Source organism: Entelurus aequoreus, linkage group LG02, assembly GCF_033978785.1.
Source record: "Entelurus aequoreus isolate RoL-2023_Sb linkage group LG02, RoL_Eaeq_v1.1, whole genome shotgun sequence".
In the NCBI taxonomy this organism is placed as follows: domain Eukaryota; kingdom Metazoa; phylum Chordata; class Actinopteri; order Syngnathiformes; family Syngnathidae; genus Entelurus; species Entelurus aequoreus.
In genome coordinates this window covers 42,732,424-42,754,421 of record NC_084732.1, presented here as the reverse complement: position 1 = coordinate 42,754,421, position 21,998 = coordinate 42,732,424, and the positions used below count along the sequence as shown (strand labels likewise).

The following is a 21,998-nucleotide window of genomic DNA, read 5'->3' as shown; positions in this document are numbered from 1 at the left end:
GCAAACAAAAACAATTCACAGTCGCATGCTAATGACATGTCGTTTATGTACATTAGGAATTAGGAACAGTAAAGGCCCTAATATGCTGCCACCTACTGGAGTACTACATGGTTACCCTGCCAAGCTCTATACGGCACAGACACTAGACAACGGCACAGTATTTGCAGATTATAATTATTGATTTGCAAAAAAATATTTTTTGGACCAATTAGGTGAAATTGCATAATTTCCCACGGCACACCAGACAATATCTCACGGCACATTAGATTCATAGTGGACTGTGTCTGGGAGGTGCTAAGTGACGTACTTCCGCTTTACTCCGCCCACCATAAATGACGTAATCACGTATTATCCACATTCGACCAATCACGTCTCTTTGCCGGTGGTAACGTTATGACGGCTCATTCTGTAGCGCGGGAAAATCCACCCTAGCTAGTTTTGAATGACGGGGTAAGTTTTCGGAGACTTTTATAAAGTATTATTTCTCCAAAGCAGACAGCCATGGACGCTTCGGAGGTCGAGTTCCTCGCCGAGAAGGAGATGGTGAAGATAATACCCAATTTCAATCTCGACAAGTTATATTTAATCGGGGTAAGTACGTCGATCTTTTCCAGGCTAGCTCGGATGTGTTTACGTCGAGGGTCTTCTCGCTAACAACCGGACTGTGTTGACGTCTTCAGGGAGATTTGGGTCCTTTTAATCCCGGCCTGCCCCTGGACGTGCCTGTGTGGCTGGCACTCAACCTGAAACAGAGGCAGAAGTGTAGAGTCGTTCCTCCAGACTGGATGGATGTTGGTAAGATGACTACGAACACTTCAAAACAAACAGTTGCGATCGATTGACATGTCGTGGACGAAAGAGAATGCAATAGTGTAGGCCAGGACTTATTTAGTCCCATTTTTCAGTCACATTTTCACAAAGCTATTGGTTTATTTTTAAAGTCGCATTAAACTGCAAAAATGGCTAATACAGTCATAATCAAAGTCGTAAATTAAAACACAGCGATATGCTCAGAATCATGCTAGTCAAAGATTGTTTATTTGACAGAGTGCTCTGCTGTCTTAAGGCTGGACTGCAAAAATTAAGTCAAATATTTTCTCCATGAAAGCTAGGCTTTGCTGTTTTATGGACCTAAAAAATGTTAGTCAAAGATCCTTCACAGCCGTGGTTCTCAAATTGTTTTCATCAAATAGCACCTCAGAAAAATGTTTGGCTCTCCAAGTACCACCATAATGACCAACAATAAAATACAGTAGCGTAGTAGGCCTAAGTATTTGCTAAAAACAAGACATTTTTTATTTAACAAGCATCCATCCATCCATTTTCTACCGATTATCGCTCATGTGGTCGCGGGGGGGGGGGGGGTGCTGGAGCCTATCCCAGCTGCACATGGGCGGAAGGCGGGGTTCACCCTGGACAAGTCGCCACCTCATCACAGGGCCAACACAGATAGACAACAACATTCACACACTAGGTATTTCATATTTTTAGGTGTCACTGATTTCAAAGTACAACTGGCTGTGTTTGGCAAGAGATGTCCGTCTCAACGCAAGGTTTCATTTGTTGTGGTATTTTTCAAAAATGTTAAATAAAAAGTACTACGGCAACACAGTATTACATTTACAGCCGTTTAGAGCAAACAAAACACTGACATCTAGTGCAGTGTTTTTCAACCTTTTTTGAGCCAAGGCACATTTTTTTCATTGAAAAAATACAGAGGCACACCACCAGCAGAAACGTTAACAAATGAAACTCCACCAGGTTGTCTCATTTTTTAGTTTGTTGTTTTCCTGTGTGTAGTGCTTTAGTTCCTGTCTTGTGCTGTTCTTTTGGTGGCCCTTCCTGTTTTGTTGGTGTTTTCCTGTAGCAGCTCCACTTCTTCCTTTGAGTGCTATTGCCTGATCTGCTTTGTATTGGCAATCAAGACTAATTCAGTTGTGCGGACGCTATCCTTCTTAGTGGGGACATTGTTGATTGTCATGTCATGCACGGACACACACTGTAAGTCTTTGCTGTCGTCCAGCATTCTGTTTTTGTTTACTTTGTAGCCAGTTCAGTTTTGCATAGCCATCCCTATGCTTCAGTGCCTTTTCCTAGCGGGACTTGCCTTTTGTTCATTTTTCTTTTAAGCATTACATGCCTTTTTACCTACACGCTTTCTCCCGCTCTGCTCTGCATATTGGGGTCACGACAAACCATCCTCAACGCGTTCCGACTTCTACAAAGCAATTAACTACCTGCTGCCACCTACTGGAGTACTACATGGTTACCCTGCCAAGCTCTATACCAGTGGTTCTCAACCTTTTTTCAGTGATGTACCCCCTGTGATCATTTTTTTAATTCAAGTACCCCCTAATCAGAGCAAAGCATTTTTGGTTGAAAAAAAGAGATAAGGAAGTAAAATACAGCACTATGTCATCAGTTTCTGATTTATTTAATTGTATAACAGTGCAAAATATTGCTCATTTGTTGTGGTCTTTCTTGAACTACCGGTAGTTGAAAAAAAAGATATAAAAATAACTAAAAACTTGTTGGAAAATAAACAAGTGATTCAAGTATAAATAAAGATTTCTACACATAGAAGTAATCATCAACTTAAAGCGCCCTCTTTGGGGATTGTAATAGAGATCCATCTGGATTCATGAACTTAATTCTAAACATTTCTTCACAAAAAAAGAAATCTTTAACATCAATATTTATGGAACATGGCCACAAAAAATCTAGCTGTCAACACTGAATATTGCATTGTTGCATTTCTTTTCACAGTTCTTTTCGACAGACATTTAAAAAAATCTCACGTACCCCTTGGCATACCTTCAAGTACCCCCAGGGGTACGCGTACCCCCATTTGAGAACCACTGCTCTATACGGCAACAGACACTAGACAACAACACATTATTTGCATATTATAATTATTGATTTGCAAAAAATATTTTTTGGACCAATTAGGTGAAGTTGCATAATTTCCCACGGCACACCAGACAATATCTCACGGTAGTGATGGGTTGATAAGGCGTCATGAAGCGTTTCGACACATTGCAAAACTGTATTGATACTGTGTCACTAAATACTGACATCTGCTGGACATTAAAAATCCCTACAGGCAACCTATGGACCGACTCAACTGACACTGATTTTATGACCTAGTACAGGGGTGGGCAATTAATTTTTACCGGGGGCCGCATGAGCAACCCGAGCACTGCTGGAGGGCCACACCGACAATATTTCAATTAAATTTTGCTCAAATTATTTTTGATATACCGTAAGATAGATAATAATAATAATAATAATATTTTCATTTAACCTAACTTATCTTTATACAAAAGCAGATGGCTTTTGATGGTTTTATTTTTAACACTTTCTTACACAACACTTCCTGATGTATATTACAATACAAAAATTTCAATTTCTGTCACTTTATCCTGCATCCTCTTTGTTGTGAACGTAGCACGCCTGTAAGGTGATTGGCGAAGAAGGAGGAAGCGTTGCTGTTGCGGAAATGAGGAGTGAGGATTGGTTTTCCTTTTGGAAAGAACGAGATAAGTTGAGCTGTGTTAGTATAGCATGCTCAATAAAAGTTTAAAAAGAGCATCAGACTTGGTGTGCACTTCTTCTGGACGCTACAATTGATGTCAGAAGTGGGATGAAATGCCTCCCAGTTCGCCTTGCCATCAAACCTGGGAGTCTTCATTGAGGGCGGAATTCCCCCCGTGGCAAGCAGCGTGGCTGCACCTTGTAAACGCTGTCTCTCTCTCTCTGTCTCTCTCTCTCTCTCTCTCTCTTTGCGACGAGCTCCTCGCGTGGCACGTACCTCCCGATGACGTAGCACACAAACAGTGCAGTATGCGCAAAGTTTTACTTCTGACACGAATTGTAGCGTCCAGAAGAAGTGCACACCAAGTCTGACGCTCTTTTTAAACTTTTATTGAGCAAGCTATACTAACACAGCTCAACATATCTCGTTCCTTCCACACGCACGTCTCCTCACTTCTCATTTACGCAACTCAAGAAGACAACATCAACTTCAGCAGGTCGTTACACTATATTCTTTAAAGACAGCAACGTGTGTACCACAAATAAGCACACGGCTTTACCTTTACTTGGCAGTCCATGTCTTGTTGAAAACACGCCATTCGTCATCAACTTTTCTCTTTTTAGCGTCTCGGGGATAACCGCGCATCACTTGTCGCTGTGCGCCTTCCCTCACAGGACATACGCACATATAACACTTTTCAAAATAAAAGCAGCACAGTTGTATTGCACGCACAACAAAGATGTTTTTTTTAATTGATTTTGTAATTTGTGATTGCCGCTGCGCGCACGAGCATACGTCCACACGGAAGTAATACAAATAACGCTTTTCAAAACAAAAGCAGCACCGTTGTATTGCACACTCGAAATAGATACTTTTTAAAATGTATTTTGTAATTTATAATTGGCCTCACGCGGGCCGGACAGGGACGTACAAAGGGCCGGATGCGGCCCGCGGGCCGCAGAATGCCCAGGTCTGACCTAGTATATACAATAATATAAACCAAGTCATTGTATTTCATTTAGGATTATTTCATATCTTCATTTAAATAAAAATATATTTTTATCTTTTTTAGATACAGTCAATAAATAATGTGAACATCTATCATAACATGGAAATTTAAGAGAACGTGTTGTGAATAAGGATGCTTGTGGACTGGGAATTTATTTTATTTATTCATTTTTTTACACATTTTTATTTAAAAAAAAACATTTTTTCCGACGTATTAAATTTTAGATGATTTTTCTTCTTAGTTATTATTTCTCCGGCTGTACAAAAGACCCACTCACAGGGCACAGAGGAGGTGTCAGTGCGACACAGTTCGCGTATCGGTCACGTGACCGAAACAGCTTATGATTGGTCAAGTGACTTTATAAAAGCGGTACGCGCACTGACTCAGGGTTTTGCTCTATGAGCTCGACGCATGCGCCAATGCATCGGTGTTGCCGGACCCATCACTATCTCACGGCATACTGTGGCACAGTGGTTGAAAAACACTGGGTTAGAGGGTTGGGTTGCGTTTGAGTGCTGCTGTGAAAAATTTGATTGGCCAAAATGTGTGCGCAAATTGGATAAAGTTGCGCATGATTTGCCGGGATTAATTGAAATTGCGAGGGAGGGACTTATTAATTATAATGAAACAGCATCAAAAATGAGTTTGGCGCCTCTGGTCTATATAGTAAGAGTTCTGTGCTCTTCTCTGTTATGATGCTGCAGAGAAACTTGAGGACATGCGCGAGGTGGAGAGGAAGGAGGACACCTTCACGCCAGTCCCCAGTCCGTACTACATGGAGCTGACCAAGCTGCTGTTGAACCAGTCAGTCACTTTCTTCGCTGCCTTTTACCCATCCTGTGTGGACCTCATTTTAATCATGGCATTTTGTTTATGAAGTGCGTCCGACAACATCCCCAAAGCTGACGAGATCCGCACGCTGGTCAAAGACATCTGGGACATGCGCCTCGCTAAACTCCGCCTGTCTGCTGACAGCTTCATCAGTCAGCAGGAAGCTCATGCTAAGGTCGGAGCATCGCCACGCGAGCTTTAAATAGCAACTGGTGTCACGCCATGTCTAAGTGTGCGGTCTTCTTCTACAGCTGGACAACTTGACTTTGATGGAGATCAACACCATCAGAGGGTTCCTCCTGGAGTCGCTCAACTGCATGTACAAGCTACGCTCCAACCTGCAGCCGGGGTCCAATAAGGACTACTGAGGGACACATCCTGCTGATTCAGTCCGTGTTGAGGTCAGGCTGGGACGGCACTGTTGGACTTCTTTTTTTAACCCCAGGCATCACCCCTAAGAATTTAGCTACTGGCATAGTTTAGCATTTTTATATGCTTACGAGGGTTGCATGATATCGACGATATACATTTGGCAATAGATATTGCATGTTGACGACATGTTCTAGCTAGCAAATGACCACATCCTCGCTAACGTCCCGCCGCAGTGTTAGTCGTTAATTCTCGCCTCCATGGTGGCAAATAAACTACTTTTCTTACAGTATCATTATCACTGGAGGTAGAGGAATAGCTAAACATGCCCCGCTCCACACCGTAGGAGGATGCAAGAAGACATGCTAACTCCTAAGCTAGCACTCATGAATGTAAACGGGTGGCGGATGGATACAAATATCAACAGTAATCATACACTGCAAAAAGTCAGTGTTCAAAAACAAGAAAAAAAATACAAAAATTAGGGGTATTTTATTTGAACTAAGAAAAATTATCTGCCAATAGAACAAGAAAATTCGGCTTGTCAAGACTTTCCAAAACAAGTAAAATTAGCTAACTTCAATGAACCCAAAAATACCTTAAAATAAGCATATTCTCACTAATAACAAGTGCACTTTTCTTGGTAGAAAAAAAAGAGACATTTTTGCTCAATATGTTGAAAAATATTCTTAAATTAAGTAAATGCTAGTGCCATTGTCTTGACATAATGATATGCCCCGGCATCATGATTTTTTTTTGCATGCTTGAAGTAAGAAATTATTACTTTAAAAAAGTAGTTTTATACTTGTGAGTGTTGATGACACAGCTTTGCATCAGTTGATATTCTAGTTTAAGCATGTTTTACTCAAGATAGGTCATAACATCTCAGCAACAAGCTGTAATATCATCATTTAGGACCAAAACACTTAAAACAAGTAAAACACTCTAACACAAAATCTGCTTAGTGAGAAGAATTATTATCTTATCAGACAGAAAATAAGAAAATATCACTTATTTGAGATATTTAATCTTACTTAGATTTCAGTTTTTGCAGTGTACTAATTTATGATCGATACTGCAAGGATTAAATCGATGATTTTATTATCACAAAATCAGTTTATTTTGTAGTTTTTATCGTTTAAAAACTCAGGAAATGATGAACTGGACACTAGGGCTTTAAACACAAATAAATGATTTTAAATAAGATTCAATACTAGTTATTGTTTATGTTTAGTTATCTGCACTGTTGGCTTTATTTTGGTCAAAATATGTCAAAGAAATAATGAAATAATTGTAATATTTAATTGGTATTGTTACATCGCCATTCTGTGCGTTTTTTTTCCTGATTATAATTGTGATCAAAATTGAAGCATTCAATGATCTTGAAGATTTAGAGTATCATAATCAGAATTGGTATGATCAATACTGCCCCGTAACTACTTGGTATGCGATTGATGCCACAACTAATGTAAAGTATCCAAACAGAAAAATAAATGTTCAGTACATTTTAAAGGGGAACTGCACTTTTTGAAATTTGTAAAAAAACGCTAGCAAAAGTCAGCTGACAATGAAGGTAATGGTATTCGCTCTTTTCGGCCTCAATATAGCAACACGAGCTAGTTTCCTTGCCTCTGTGATCACGACGCCGCTAAAATTACGGTAGTGCGTCTGCGCTTATAATAACAATGTCGCTAATACTTGGTTAATATTCAGGTCAAAACATGTAAATGGAGTATTTTTGGCATTTACATTTTTTTTTTTTTTTAGCGGGCTAAATGGGCGCAATTTATGTATTTTACAATTAGTGCATAAAAAAGAAAAACATGTGTTCTTGTCTTACATAAAGATTGTGAATGAAAGGCAAAAGTCCAGAAAAGTGCTTTTCCTTTTTAACAGGAGTGTAGACAGAACCATGCTACAACAGAAACTGACCAGATACAGCATTCTCAATAAATTGGTAAGCAAATCAATAATAGTTTTGATAAAATAATACAATCAGAAATGAGGCAGTATGTTACTGAATACGTCAGCAGCCAAGTTAGAAGCCATTTTAACCTTTTTTTGAAATGCTTCAATTACCCGGTATATGGCAAATAATATTTTATTTATATATAAAGGTGATAGATTTTAGGCCAACTCGCCCATCCCACCTTAATGTTCATGTTATAAAAGAATGGTTTATGACTGTGATAATAAAAACATAATTACCTGACACAAATCAAATCAGACATTTTGGAAATATTTTATTTTCTTTTTTTGTCTGAAATCACAGCCATATATTCATAAATACCTAATTACTACATTCAACAAAGAATATATTACATTACAATGGGTTCAAACGAACATTTCTGAAAACAGGATTCACAGCATCTAGACATCCTCCACTGGTGCTATTTTTGCGTGGCCATGCGCGGGTGGTGATATAGTGGGGGGCGGGGCTTCTGCTGTAGCTTACCCGGGCCTTCCAACCAATAGGCTGCGGCGTTCTGGCTGAACTGACATGAATGAGAAACAGTTGAGCTCCATGCAAGTTTGGTCACTGACTGAAAAGAAAGGAGGCACTTATTCATCGGCTGATAATGTCTGCACATTTCCCAAATTGAAGTATTGAAATTCTCGCAAGTTGATGGAAAGTGTTCAAGTCAGCGAGGAAGTTGTTAATTTTGTCACAATTTGGCAAGTGATTGTTCAATTGAATGTAGCATGACTGGCGTTTTTAGGCTTTTAGCTTATTCCTATTGTGGCCCTGTGTTTTGTTTTGGCTAAATCATTTCAAATACAATTGGCACTGGGCCCTTCATGGTGGTGGAGAAAAGGCGGAGGCTTGTTACTTGATGCCATATGACATGAGGAGTCTTCAGGAACATAAGCTGGTGGCTTTACTTCATGTTTTTGAAACAAACAAACAAAAAAAAAAAGTCAAGTAAAAAAAACTGTCAAGTCAGCGGCACGGACACACTTTGCTGTGAATAAAAAGTTAAGGAGATCCTGTTTTCTGTTAGAATGAGCTGTTCTGGCCAGCAGCAGTACAAACACTAAAAGCAAGGCTTTCTTTTCCAAACAAATTGCCCAAAAAAAGCATTGACATATAAAAAAAAATGGCAGGCTTTTTTTTCTCTTTTAAAAGAACAATGATTAAAATAATAAACATACAAAAATCTTTTAAGTCTTCATATTATATACAATATAAGGCCGAAGCACCTTTTTAAAATTTCTCAAATTTTCTATTTTGAAATAAAACATTTACTTAATTCTTTTCAAAATGTGCATTTCTGCCCATATTCAAAGACGTCTTTGTTGTAACACAGTACCACCAGGTAGTTCTTCAGATAGTCTTAAGTGCACGTCCACTTCTAACGCTCTCACGGCCGACTTCACTGCCCGGCCGGCCGTGGCGCCTTCTCATGGACTTTATTTGGAGGGGTCTTCTCCAAGGGATTGGGGTTGCTCCGTCATTGGCAGGATTGTCTGTGTCTGGGTGGCGGCGAGGGCGGCTGAAGGAAAAGCAGGTGTGAGAGTGTGTGCAGCCCTGGCACACGATGGCTTCCTTCACTTTTTATCCAGCCTGCTTGGCGCCCAAGCGGGGATGATGGATCTACTGTCAGTCTGAGAAAAGCAGCTGGGGACAGGGGGGGCTTTCCTGGATGGGTGCTGTCACCTGGGGGGGTAACCCTTGTAATGCCCACCTCTGGGCCAGTGTGTCTGTGGCAGAGTCAAACACTTCCTGAAGTGTTCCAGCTCCGCTTGCAGCTTCTCCCTTTCCAGCGCCAGCATCTGCCTTTGGGACATCAGCTCCTAAAGCAACAAATGCAATGTTAATTCTTTTTTATTTTTTTTAAATAACTACGAGGGTTGCTCCAATAAATCGTTTCACAGCTGAATCGCGATTATTATTTATTCCGATTCATAATTTAAGAGTCAATAAAAAACTTTAGTTTTCAATAAACTTTTTTTTCCCGGACATCTCTGCACTCATTGTGCTTATAAGTCATACATTCAGCAGCCAAGAGGAGATTTTTGAAAAGGTTTTATCATTTTAAAAAGATAATTTCATTTTTATACCAAATAATATATCACAAGAATCGTGTTGAATCGAGAATCGAATCACGAGTTGTAAGATTCACATCCATAATATTGACCAAAAATAACATGGTTTTTAAAAGATGTTTTGTTTTTATTTCTTCAACGTAGCTTACATAAAACCATTTTTATCCACATTTTTTATTGTTAAATGTGTAAATTTGAACAAATGGCAAAATACTTAAGATATTGTTTTTCTTTTAACCTTTAGAAAAGTATTTGAAACTCTAATTATAAAGGACAATTTTAAGGAAAGCCTCCACTTCCCTATTGCATCTTCCTAAATCATTCTAGTTACTAACTAACTGACTTTTATTTCATTTTTTTTTGTAAAGTAAAGCCACACTTTCGACCGCCGACGCCCGCTATCCATGCTTGAGCTTGACTGACTCGCTCGGCTATGCTAACACTTCCGGCGGTGGGCGCTTCTTCGTTGGTGTTCAGCGGCTTCTTCTTCCGGTTCGGCGGACATATTTTTTTCCGGTCGGCGGACTGGTATCGAAAATAGGAATCGAAATTTAAACTTTTGAACAATTCCGGGAGAATCGGAAAGTTAGTCCCGGTTCCAATCGATACTCGATACCCAACGCTATGCGTCTGTGAAATTAATGCGCCACTGTATGCTTAAAAAGACCAAAATACGCAACTGGTACATGTTATTATGAATGTGCCCTTTACTACAGTACATATACAGCGTGGATATGAAACATTTTTGGGTGTATTTATAGCACTTTATAGGCAAAATAGTGTATCCCATTACCTCCCTTGTAAGAAGACTTTTGCTCGCGTTTATTTACACTTTAGAATGCATTTAAAAAAACGTGTGCTTTCACACATAAGAATTTGTGAATGATAAGGCAAAAAAAAAAAAAGTGCAGTTCTCGTTTAAGGGCATAGAAAGTGTCTATAAGAGTGTATGAACACTGTTTGGAGATCTTAGGAATACTTTATATCGATGTAATATTTATCAAAATCATAAAATAGCATCACTATTTAGCAAAAATGCACATTTTCATGGGGGTCTGGAACATAACCCCCGTGATAATGGAGGGAACAATTTAACAAAAAACATTCGCTTTGTTACCTGTAATACAAAAACTAAAATAATGTTTGTTTTCCCTAGGTTGTCGTATACTGATGTACTGTACATTGAATTGTTTAAGCATCTTCAATATACAAAATGTATCAAAGTAGTTCCTCGCATTCTTTAATTTTTCAGTATTTGGCTCTCTGTGGAATAACTTTGGACACGCTTGTTTTTATATAATCTAAAATTGTCTTTTTTAAAGTGTAAGGAAAGCTAAAGACTTCAGGAGAGGTGCAGCAGCAGCTTGACAAAAACAAAGAAAAACCTGCTAAATTAGCTTCAGTTATGTCCATCCATACATGTTCTATTCCATAAGGTCTTGTTTAAAACTGAAATCATTATCTTTGGCTCACAGAAGCAAAGATAAACGATTATTAGTCACCTTGAGACCCTCTCACTGAAACCTAATATTCAGGTTAGAAATCTAGGGGTACTTTCACAGCCACATTAGTTCAATAACATCATCAGCTTTTCACCACCTGAAAATATATTGCCAAAATCAGAGGAATATTATCTTAACCAGACTCAGAAAGACTAATCCATGTCTTTGTGTCCAGAAGGTTAGACTACTGTAATGGCCTTCTCATTGGGCCATTACAGTAGGGACACAAGCCCTCGTATTCTCTGCAGCTGAGTAATGTGCCCCAACCTGGTGTAGAAGCCCACATGCCAAGAAGGTCGATACGGCCATCAACAATGCCCTCCGGATCATAAGTGGCTGCCTGAAACCCACCCCCGTGTTCTACCTGCCAGTCCTAGCAGGGATAGCGCCAGCCGGCCTACGGCGAGAGGCCGCTACCCTCGCCCTGGCAAGGAAAGCCCAGGATCACAGCTGGCACATCCTCCATGAAACCACCACCATGGCAACACCTCCAAGCAGACTCAAGTGCCGCCACCCATACAATCAGGCCGCACAAGAGCTGCTTATTTCCATCCCGGAGGATCTGACAACCAAAGCCTGGCTGGCAGCGGAATGGAAGCAGGAGTGGGAGTCAGCAGGACAGACACGCCTACACCATTACATCCAGGATCCTGGAGGTGGCGTGGAGGGAGAAGATCTACCTCGCCGGCAATGGACCCTCCTGAACCGCCTTCGCACAGGGGTTGGTTGCTTCAAAGCGTCCATAAAGAAGTGGGGCCTAACAGACAGTGCAGCGTGTGAGTGCGGGGAGCCTGAGCAGACTGCCGACCACATCATCACCACCTGTCCCCGGCATAGACCACCTTCAGAGGAGGGCCTCTTCCAAGTGGGACCTGAGACGAGGGAGTGGCTACACGACACGAAGATGGACATATGAAGACGATACACGAAAGAAGGTCACTGCACTGGCTTCCTGTAGCTCAGAAAATAGACTTTGAAACAGTTCTCCTTGTGTACAAGTTTTCATGTGCCAAAGTACATCTGTGAAATGTTAGAGCCATATGAACCATCTCAAGTGTCTCCTGCTGCTGCCCACAGTCAGGACCAAACATGGTGAGGCTGCGTTTCATTTTTATGCTTCTAAAATCAGGAATAGTCTTCCTGAATATGTAAGATGGGCCTCAACGTCAGCAATGTTCAAATCCAGCCTATAAACACTTTTATTTAATTGTGCATATGACAATTTTATTTTATTTTATCTACAGTATTTAAATTGATGTAATTAATTATGATCAAGAGGGACAAGTGGTAGAAAATGGATGGATGGATGGATGGATGTTTTTATGATGATTGTATTTTCTGATTTTAATTTTAATTGTTTTTTCTTCTTTTAATTTTCTGTAAAGCACTTTGAATTGCCTGGTGTACAAGTTGTGCTCAATAAATACAATTGTCTTCTTGCCTAGTGTAGGGATGCACAATAATTATTGACAACAATGGCAATTATGTCACATTGATAATTCCTTTAGTGAAAAATCAACTGAAATGACGCGATAATAATAAAGACTTATCATCTTTGTGTTTGTTGTTGGATTCTCCGTTGAGACCTGTGCTGCCGCATGGCTACTCAAACCCTCCCCTGCCTTGCTCAAACCCAAAGTGTTTACGAAGTACAAGGAAGAAGAATTGAGAAACATCTTGAACCATATTAAATGAGAACATTTTATGCATCTCAAAGTATGAATATAAACATCAATGACTTTTTCTGTTTTGTTTGATCAGCTGTTTTCCTGCAATGTTACAGGCACTGTTTGAAACGAGGTTTACATTTATATTTACAAAATCTGTCTATGTAAATATCTAATTTCACAACATATTGGTGTATATCTGTGGCTTGTAGTCTGGTATGGCTAATATACAGTATAATAAAAAAACATTTTCTTCTAAAATGTGTATGTATATATATGTATATATATATATATATGTATAATGTATACACACATATATATATATATATATACATCCATCCATCCATTTTCTACCGCTTATTCCCTTCGGGGTCGCGGGGGGCGCTGGAGCCTATCTCAGCTACAATCGGGCGGAAGGCGGGGTACACCCTGGACAAGTCGCCACCTCATCGCAGGGCCAACACAGATAGACAGACAACATTCACACACTAGGGCCAATTTAGTGTTCAATCAATCAATGTTTATTTATAATACCCTTAATCACAAGTGTCTCAAAGGGCTGTACAAGCCACAACGACATCCTCGGTACAGAGCCCAATCAACCTATCCCCAGGTGCATGTCTTTGGAGGTGGGAGGAAGCCGGAGTACCCGGAGGGAACCCACGCAGTCACAGGGAGGACATGCAAACTCCAAACAAAAAGATCCCGAGGCCGGGATTATATATATATATATATGTATATATATATATATATATATATATATACATATATATATATGCACATATATATATATACACTTCTGTTCAAAAGTTTGGGGTCACCCAAACAATTTTGTGGAATAGCCTTCATTTCTAAGAACAAGAATAGAATGTCGCGTTTCAGATGAAAGTTGTCTTTTTCTGGCCATTTTGAGCGTTTAATTTACCCCACAAATGTGATGCTCCAGAAACTCAATCTGCTCAAAGGAAGGTCAGTTTTGTAGCTTCTGTAACAAGCTAAACTGTTTTCGGATGTGTGAACATGATTGCACAAGGGTTTTCTAATCATCAATTAGCCTTCTGAGCCAATGAGCAAACACATTGTACCATTAGAACACTGGAGTGATAGTTGCTGGAAATGGGCCTCTATACACCTATGTAGATATTGCACCAAAAACCAGACATTTGCAGCTAGAATAGTCATTTACCACATTAGCAATGTATAGAGTGTACTTCTTTAAAGTTAAGACTAGTTTAAAGTTATCTTCATTGAAAAATAAGGACATTTTAATGTGACCCCAAACTTTTGAACGGTAGTATATATATATATATATATATATATATATATATATATATATATATATATATATATATATATACACACACTATATATACATATATATATATATACACACATATACATACACATATATATATATATATATATATATATATATATATATATATATATACACATATATATATATAGATATAATGTATACACATATATATATAAATGTATACACATATGTGTGTATATATATATATGTATATATACATATACACACATATATATATATGAGTGTATAAATATATGTGTATATATATATATACACATATATACGTGTATATATATGTATATACTGTATATACACATATATATGTGTATAGATGTATGTATATATGTATATATACTGTATATATATACATATATATGTATATATATGTACTGTATATATATATATATACACAGTATATGTATATATGTATACATATATGTATATATTGTATGTGTATATGTATATATATATGCATATATATATATGTATATATATATGCATGTATATATATGTATATATATATGCATATATATATATACATATGTATATATATATATGCATATATATGTATATATGTGTGTATATATATATATATGCATATATATGTATATATGTGTATATATATATATATGTGTATATATGTATATATATATGTGTATATATATATATATACATGTATATATATATATATATACATATATATATATGTATGTGTATATATATATATATATATATATATATATATGTATATATATATATATATATGTATATATATATATATATATACATATATGTATATATATATATATATATATATATATATATATATATATATATATATATATATATATATATATATATATATGTCTTATAAAGGGGTGCGGGTACTTTATGGTTTTTACTTCGCCAACGGCCATAATATTTTTTATTCAACAAATAGTTTTCATTAAACAGGACAGATATACTGAAAAGGTGTTATAATTACTGCTATGGCGCCATCTTTTAGACGAGTTTCCTCACTACAGGTGCTCCAGGTTGAACGTCTTCAGTATTTCTTTCTGTTTAGTGCCTTGAACTGCAAGTACAAGTGCCATTCTGCCTACTAGTCGTCCATAGCGTTTCTACCAGGGGTGTGGAGAAAAATCGATTCGAATTCGAATCGCGATTCTCACGTTGTGCAATTCAGAATCGATTCTCATTTTTAAAAAATCGATTTTTATTTTTTTTATTTAATTTTATTCTTATTTATTTAAAAAAATATATTTTCAACTAATCAATCCAACAAAACAATACAAAGCAATACCATAACAATGCAATCCAATTCCAAAACCAAACCTGACCCAGCAACACTCAGAACTGCAATAAACAGAGCAATTGAGAGGAGACACAAACACGACACAGAACAAACCAAAAGTAGTGAAACAAAAATGAATATTATCAACAACAGTATCAATATTAGTTACAATTTCAACATAGCAGTGATTAAAAATCCCTCATTGACATTATCATTAGACATTTATAAAAAAAATTTAAAAAAAGAACAATAGTGTCACAGTGGCTTACACTTGCATCGCATCTCATAAGCTTGACAACACACTGTGTCCAATATTTTCACAAAGATAAAATAAGTCATATTTTTGGTTCATTTAATAGTTAAAACAAATGTACATTATTGCAATCAGTTGATAAAACATTGTCCTTTACAATTATAAAAGCTTTTTACAAAAATATACTACTCTGCTTGCATGTCAGCAGAATGGGGTAGATCCTGCTGAAATCCTATGTATTGAATGAATAGAGAATCCTTTTGAATCGGGAAAATATCGTTTTTGAATCGAGAATCGTGTTGAATTGGAAAAAAAAAATCGATTTTGAATTGAATCATGACCCCAAGAATCGATATTGAATCAACTCGTGGGACACCCAAAGATTCACAGCCCTAGTTTCTACTTGTATGGTGTCTTCATTCATCACTCCAAGCAATGTTTGTAAGTTTTACAATATACCTAAAATAATTCATACTTACTAAACTGTCACATTTTTAACAGTAGCGTTTTCATGCATATTTGTATGTGCTATTGTAATATAATCAAGCTAGCGTCGTGAGCATTAGCAAATATGCTAACACATTTACAAGAGTCTGTGTTAGTATTAATAACTTGCAATGGCATTCTTTTTGTATTGTTTCAGTTTCACAAATTCCTCAGTAAATTTACCAAGACATCAGAGTTCAATTCCGCAGCTAGTGGTTTCATGACGATGACTTCTGTTTTGTTTTGTTTGATCAACCGTTTTACTGCCGTGTTACAGGCACCATTTGGAAACAATTAAGGTATGCAGATAAACCTTTTTTTTTTTTTTTAATATTTCTGTGTAAAAACTAATTTCACAATGTATATATTTGTGACGTATATTCCAATGCGGTTAGTATACGGAATTGTATTTTTTTCTCCTAAAATGTTGTGGGTTTGACTTATTTACTGGTGTGGTGTATAGTCTGAAAAATACGCTATTTGTGTTCTATTTCATGTCTTTAATCACGTGACATTATCTATTATAAACAATATTTTAATACAATGAATTCTCACTAAAATATATTAAACATGATTGCTAAAACACCTGATCATCACAAAAAAAGCTAATATTTTGTCAACTAGCTATAATAAACAAAAATATGAGCATGAAAACATTTGCAGAATAATTCCAGTCTGACGCCTGATCTTAGAACTTAAATTCAATTGAAGAATTGTATTTTGAATTACAGCGGCTCCACATCACATGATGTGGAATTACAGGAAGTGGAGTTAAATTAATTGCAATTCAATGAAGTGAAGTAAATTATATTTATGCTTACTTTTACTCGAGAGAATCAAAGTGTTTTACATGGTGAAACCCATTATCTACATCTTTTAATCTACATTGAAGCCAGTATGGGTGGCTTGCCCAAGGACACAATGGCAATGCCTAAGATGGCATAAGCGGGTATCGAACCTGGAACCCTCAAGTTTCTGGCACAGCCGCTCTACCAACCGAGCCGCTTCGTCCTTAATGCCAGCCAAGTAATTTGTTACGTGTAACAAAGGTTTTATCCTCAATACTAAAATACTTGACAAAAACTGAAATTGAAAACTAATTTCCTCCACTTTTTTATAAATTTAAAATTATAATACATGACATAAAATTATAATTTTTATAAAAAATGCTTTTATTCTTAGTTAGTCAGTGAAACTCAATTGCTGTTATTAAAACAATGTGTGCATAAGGTTAATAATTCCATCTTTATACTTAAAGCTTGTAAGAAACTGAACTCATGTGTAGTTGTGTACAGTACATGGGGTTCATCGTAATAAAATTTCTATAAAATATGTAAAAGTAATGTATGATTCTGAAATACACCAAAATTATCATTTGTCAGTTCTACTTCCTGTTTGCAATTGTATTTAGATTGTAATTTGGCAGGCATTCTTTTTTTGCGCAAGCAGAGTGTGTGTGTGTGTGCTCGTCTTACCCCCATGGTGTGAGACAGTTGTTCAGCAGTGAGACTGAGGTTGTAGTTTTGAGCTTCCAGTCGTCGACATTGGCTCTGCAACACTTGTCGCTCCAGACTTTGTTCTAAGGGGGGGAAATCCAGGAAGGCCAAATGAGCAAGTGGAAAAAAAAGCTAAGGTTTAGGTCTCAGGGGTATAGAAATTAAATTAAAATGTATCTTACACTGTAGTCACATTAAGAAGGATATGGTTAATCCGATGTCTTATTCAGTATAGTCAAATCCTGACTACTGTAGTTGTAATAGCATTAAGATGGATTTTGACCAGCAGCTATCTCTAGCGCCATCGAGTGGCCAACACATGCAACTTCTTTAGTCAGTTTAATGTATTAAAATGAAGTTTAAGTTAAGTTTAAATCATTGATAATTACAGTAGATGTAGAAAAACATTTTCAGGAATTAAATATCAGAGCAGTGGTCTCCAGCATTTTTTGTTCTGAGAGCTACTTTTACATAATGAAAGTCGCAGAGAGCTACGCAATTTTTTAAAAAAACTTTTAGTTTCAGAGCTTATTTTAACCCAAACAATAACAAAATGTTGGTATATACTAGAGTTGCAAATATTAATCGATTAGACAAAAGCTCGGTTCTTTGGTCAAAATGTTGCATAGATTTTGTTTACAGGCCATTATCTTATTTATGTGCCTCCATTGCCACTCTGTCTTCTCCCTGTCAGCCATGTTGTAGTTTTTAGCGCTTCCATAGGGAGCCTACTGACAGGTATAAGTTAGAACTATACGCTACTTTGTATAAGAAATGGCAGCAGAGGAGGCTGCATGTGCATGTACGAGCCAGTCTGCCCCACAGCAAATGGATAGCGGAAAAGAAAAAGCTTATTGACTTCAACGTCGAACAACAATGGCGGACTTGCGCAAAGCTCTTCGGGTAAATTTCTACCATATATGGAAATATCCGCTGATGTCACCATTGGGAAAAACGTCACAGGACAGAGCAAATTCCAAACGACTCGTTTGGAGGAAGTAAGAAGAAAAGCAAGATTGTTTTATAAATATCTCTGCCATGCCTCCATTTCAAATGTTCGGGAGTTATGCAGTTCCCAAATATACAAAAACAGGTACTAATAGATAGGAAATGTTGGTAATAGGTCGCTTTTAATAAATGTAACTAACAAATGGATAAAATCCAGACTGTTTAAAACACGTTAAATAGAAAGTAAAAGGTAAATACCAGGTAAAACCAGATGATAATGAAAAGGTAGAAGTTAAGACAATTTAAATAAAGGGTAAAATAAGGTAAGATGTAAATACAAGGTAAATAGAAGGTAAGATAAGATAAAAGGTAAGACAGGTAAATTTAAAGTAAAATAAGTTAAATAAATACATAATAAATACAATTTAAATAGAAGGTAAAACAGGGTTTAAATACAAGTAAATACAAGGTGAATAGAAGATAGAAGGTAAACGAAAGGTAAAATAAGGTAAATAGGAGGTCAAAGAAGATGAATAGAATTTAAAATATGGTTAAAGAAGATACATAGAAGGTAAATAGAAGGTAATGAAGGCAGAATAACTTTATTTAAATTATTTTTCCTAAAATACACATTGAGGCTACAAAGTGTTTTGTCCGACAACTCGATTGATTTGTCTGATTAATCGAGTTTCGAGTTAAGTTGATTACTCGATTACTAAAATGATCGATAGCTGCAGCTCTAGTTTTTACAACTCACTCGTTGTACTAAAAATATTAAACAACCAAAAACACATCTTGTATTCCAGTATGCATTTCTTCCAGGTTGACTTTTTTGAGAGCGACTTTGACAAAAGGAAATTATTTTGTGGCTTTTTTCATATGACTGACAACATTCAATTTACTTTAATTATAAAGCAGATCTCCACTTAGTGTGGTCATTGTCCTATTTAGTGTCAGAGAGTAAAACAATGACATTTCTGATCTTTACCTTCAACATATTCCTGATAAGCTTCAAATATGGATTCAATCCCTTGCCACTTGGAAGCTGGCACCTCCTCCTCCTCCTCCTCTTGGTCCTCCTCTTCCTCGGAGGCCGACAGGTCCTTCCTCGTCCCTGAGGCGTCGCGGTGCGGCGCTGCGGAGAAGTGCTGCCCGTTGGGCTGAGGGTGAGCGTGCGGATGCGTGCTTGTCGAGTGCGAGTGGGAATGCGGCCTGCTGGGGGCACTCTGGAGCTCGGGAATGTTGTAATGGACAGAGGACTCCTGCAGGGGCGAGGACTCGGACATCCCTGCGGCCCCGCCTGGAAACACATTAGAAAGTTTTTCAAGAAGAAGTGAAGGGCTTCATTGATGATTTTGAAGTGGCGATAATTGCCATTATTTTATCAGGGGATGAAAGAGAATAAAATGATACTTGTCATAATGTCCCCCAGCTGAAGGTTAAAATGAAAGTGGTGATGGGACTCTTAGAGTAATAATCACGTCTCCTTGAAAGATATCCATTCCAATTATAGCACAGCCATTACTTGGATTGTGCTGCTTTACCTTTGTGTTTCTGCAGCGCCTTCTGAGTGGACTGCAGCACAGATTCGTGGAACTGATGGGCAAATTCTTCCGGGGTGAAGCTGTCCCAGGGTTTGAGGCGACCGTTCACGCTGTGCAGCCCCTCTTTAGCCTGTAGAGGCATGGGAGGCCGCAAGCTGTTCAGCAGGCTGGAACTCCTCTTGGAGATTGGCCCTTCGCCGGGCCCCCGGGCCTTGTCTGGATGGACAGCTGGGGAGGGAGGATCCTTTGGTCTTAGCGTGTCCCCGAGGGGTTTTGGATGGCCATTAGGGGACGAGGGGCAATGTGAGGTGGGGCTGTGCGGGCTGACACCGTTGTGGTCTTCTGACTCAGAGGCGGGTTGGGAACATGCTGAATCTGCAATGACGTGAGCGTATTTTAGGACATGGAATTGTAAGTACCTTCAACAGACTTTTTTGTAGGTGTGCACTGAAACTTTGCCTTTGTTACACGACACTTTTTTTTATTTGCTTGTCTGTTTGTCTTGTCAGCTTCTGTTGTTTTTATTACGTACACATTTAGGGACATTATTAATGGGAAAAAACGGTGGTTAATGTGCATAAGAATAACTTCAATCATTTAAGTTAAGTTGTTTAGTTATTTACAGTAAATGTTTTAAGTATGGATGGGCAATATGGCCTAGAATCTATATCGCAATATATATTGCAGCCTCTTGCGACAATAATATATATCACAATATTCAGTATATAAATTATATTATAACCTTTTCCAAATGGGTTAAAAAGGTTCCTAATTTAGCTGCTGACATATTCTGAACCATATTGTGTCATTTCCAGTTGTATTATTTTCTCAAAATTATTGCTAATCTACTTGCTGATTTACTGTTAATGTTTGGGTCATTTCTGTTGTAACGCGGTTACACTTCTGTTAAAATGTAATAAGCACTCATTCTTTTCTTGTTTAAACGTTGTTGCGGGTTCGCTAAAAAAAACCTATATAACCATGCAACCAATGATGGCTCAGTAGCAGATTTCGAGTTGGGGATGTTTATTGGACCAACTCTAGGTCACCACTGCACAGTGTGCAAAAAATATATACAGTGCAAAAATTGGTGAAAATCTCCATGAATAAATAAGTCCACCTTAAGACCACTTGGTCTGGTCCACTGGTCATGTGACCTCCGCAAAGCGCGCCAAGGCGCATTTATATGGCGTCATCTGAACGTGCAGCGTCCTTTTGACTGACTCCTTGTGACGCCATGACGACAGCCTATTGCCCGGTGAGTCTCTCTTGTGAGCGTGCATCTCTCGTGACATGCCACTCAAAACGTTATCTTCTCTAAGTCACAACACTGACATTGTCTCTGTGACAACGCGCTTGCTCCCGCTGTCAGCGTGCAGGTGCGTCCTCGCTCTCCTGGCCAGAGAGAGGGAGAGACGTGCCGGTCCTTTAAGTGACGGCGTGATGAGTGCGCAATGTCACAAACATACATTAGTTCTAGGCGATACTACAAATTACGGTATTGATCCGATACCAAGTAGTTACACGGGCATTATTGGTCATACCAATGTCCATACTAAAAACTTTCAGGATCATTAAATGAGAACATTTTTGATACCACTGTAATCCGACAATATCAAGTTATATTTGAATTATTTCGTTTTTCCTTTTTTTAGATACAAAATGTATAATAAAGTCCACAGTGCAAAACAACTCAACA

The 21,998-nt window shown here is 37.8% G+C and overlaps 2 protein-coding genes across 2 annotated transcripts in view; one reads left to right on the top strand and one right to left on the bottom strand.

Annotated features, from left to right (window-relative positions):
* Positions 1-370: 370 nt before the first annotated feature.
* On the top strand, positions 371-13,008 carry gins2 (GINS complex subunit 2). Its single transcript, XM_062026979.1, has 5 exons — positions 371-591; positions 681-795; positions 5,249-5,348; positions 5,424-5,550; positions 5,627-13,008. Exons 1-5 carry the CDS (start codon positions 502-504, stop codon positions 5,741-5,743), a joined length of 549 nt encoding a protein of 182 aa, XP_061882963.1. The 5' UTR covers positions 371-501; the 3' UTR covers positions 5,744-13,008.
* gse1b (Gse1 coiled-coil protein b) overlaps positions 7,977-21,998 on the bottom strand; it is a 421,407-nt gene continuing 407,385 nt past the window's right edge. Inside the window, exons 14-17 of the mRNA XM_062026964.1 lie at positions 20,300-20,674; positions 19,744-20,055; positions 17,787-17,890; positions 7,977-9,539 (exon numbers count right to left, since the gene is read on the bottom strand). Of these exons, the coding sequence (XP_061882948.1) occupies positions 9,399-9,539; positions 17,787-17,890; positions 19,744-20,055; positions 20,300-20,674 (932 nt within the window). The 3' untranslated portion in view covers positions 7,977-9,398. The remainder of the gene's footprint in view (positions 9,540-17,786; positions 17,891-19,743; positions 20,056-20,299; positions 20,675-21,998) is intronic.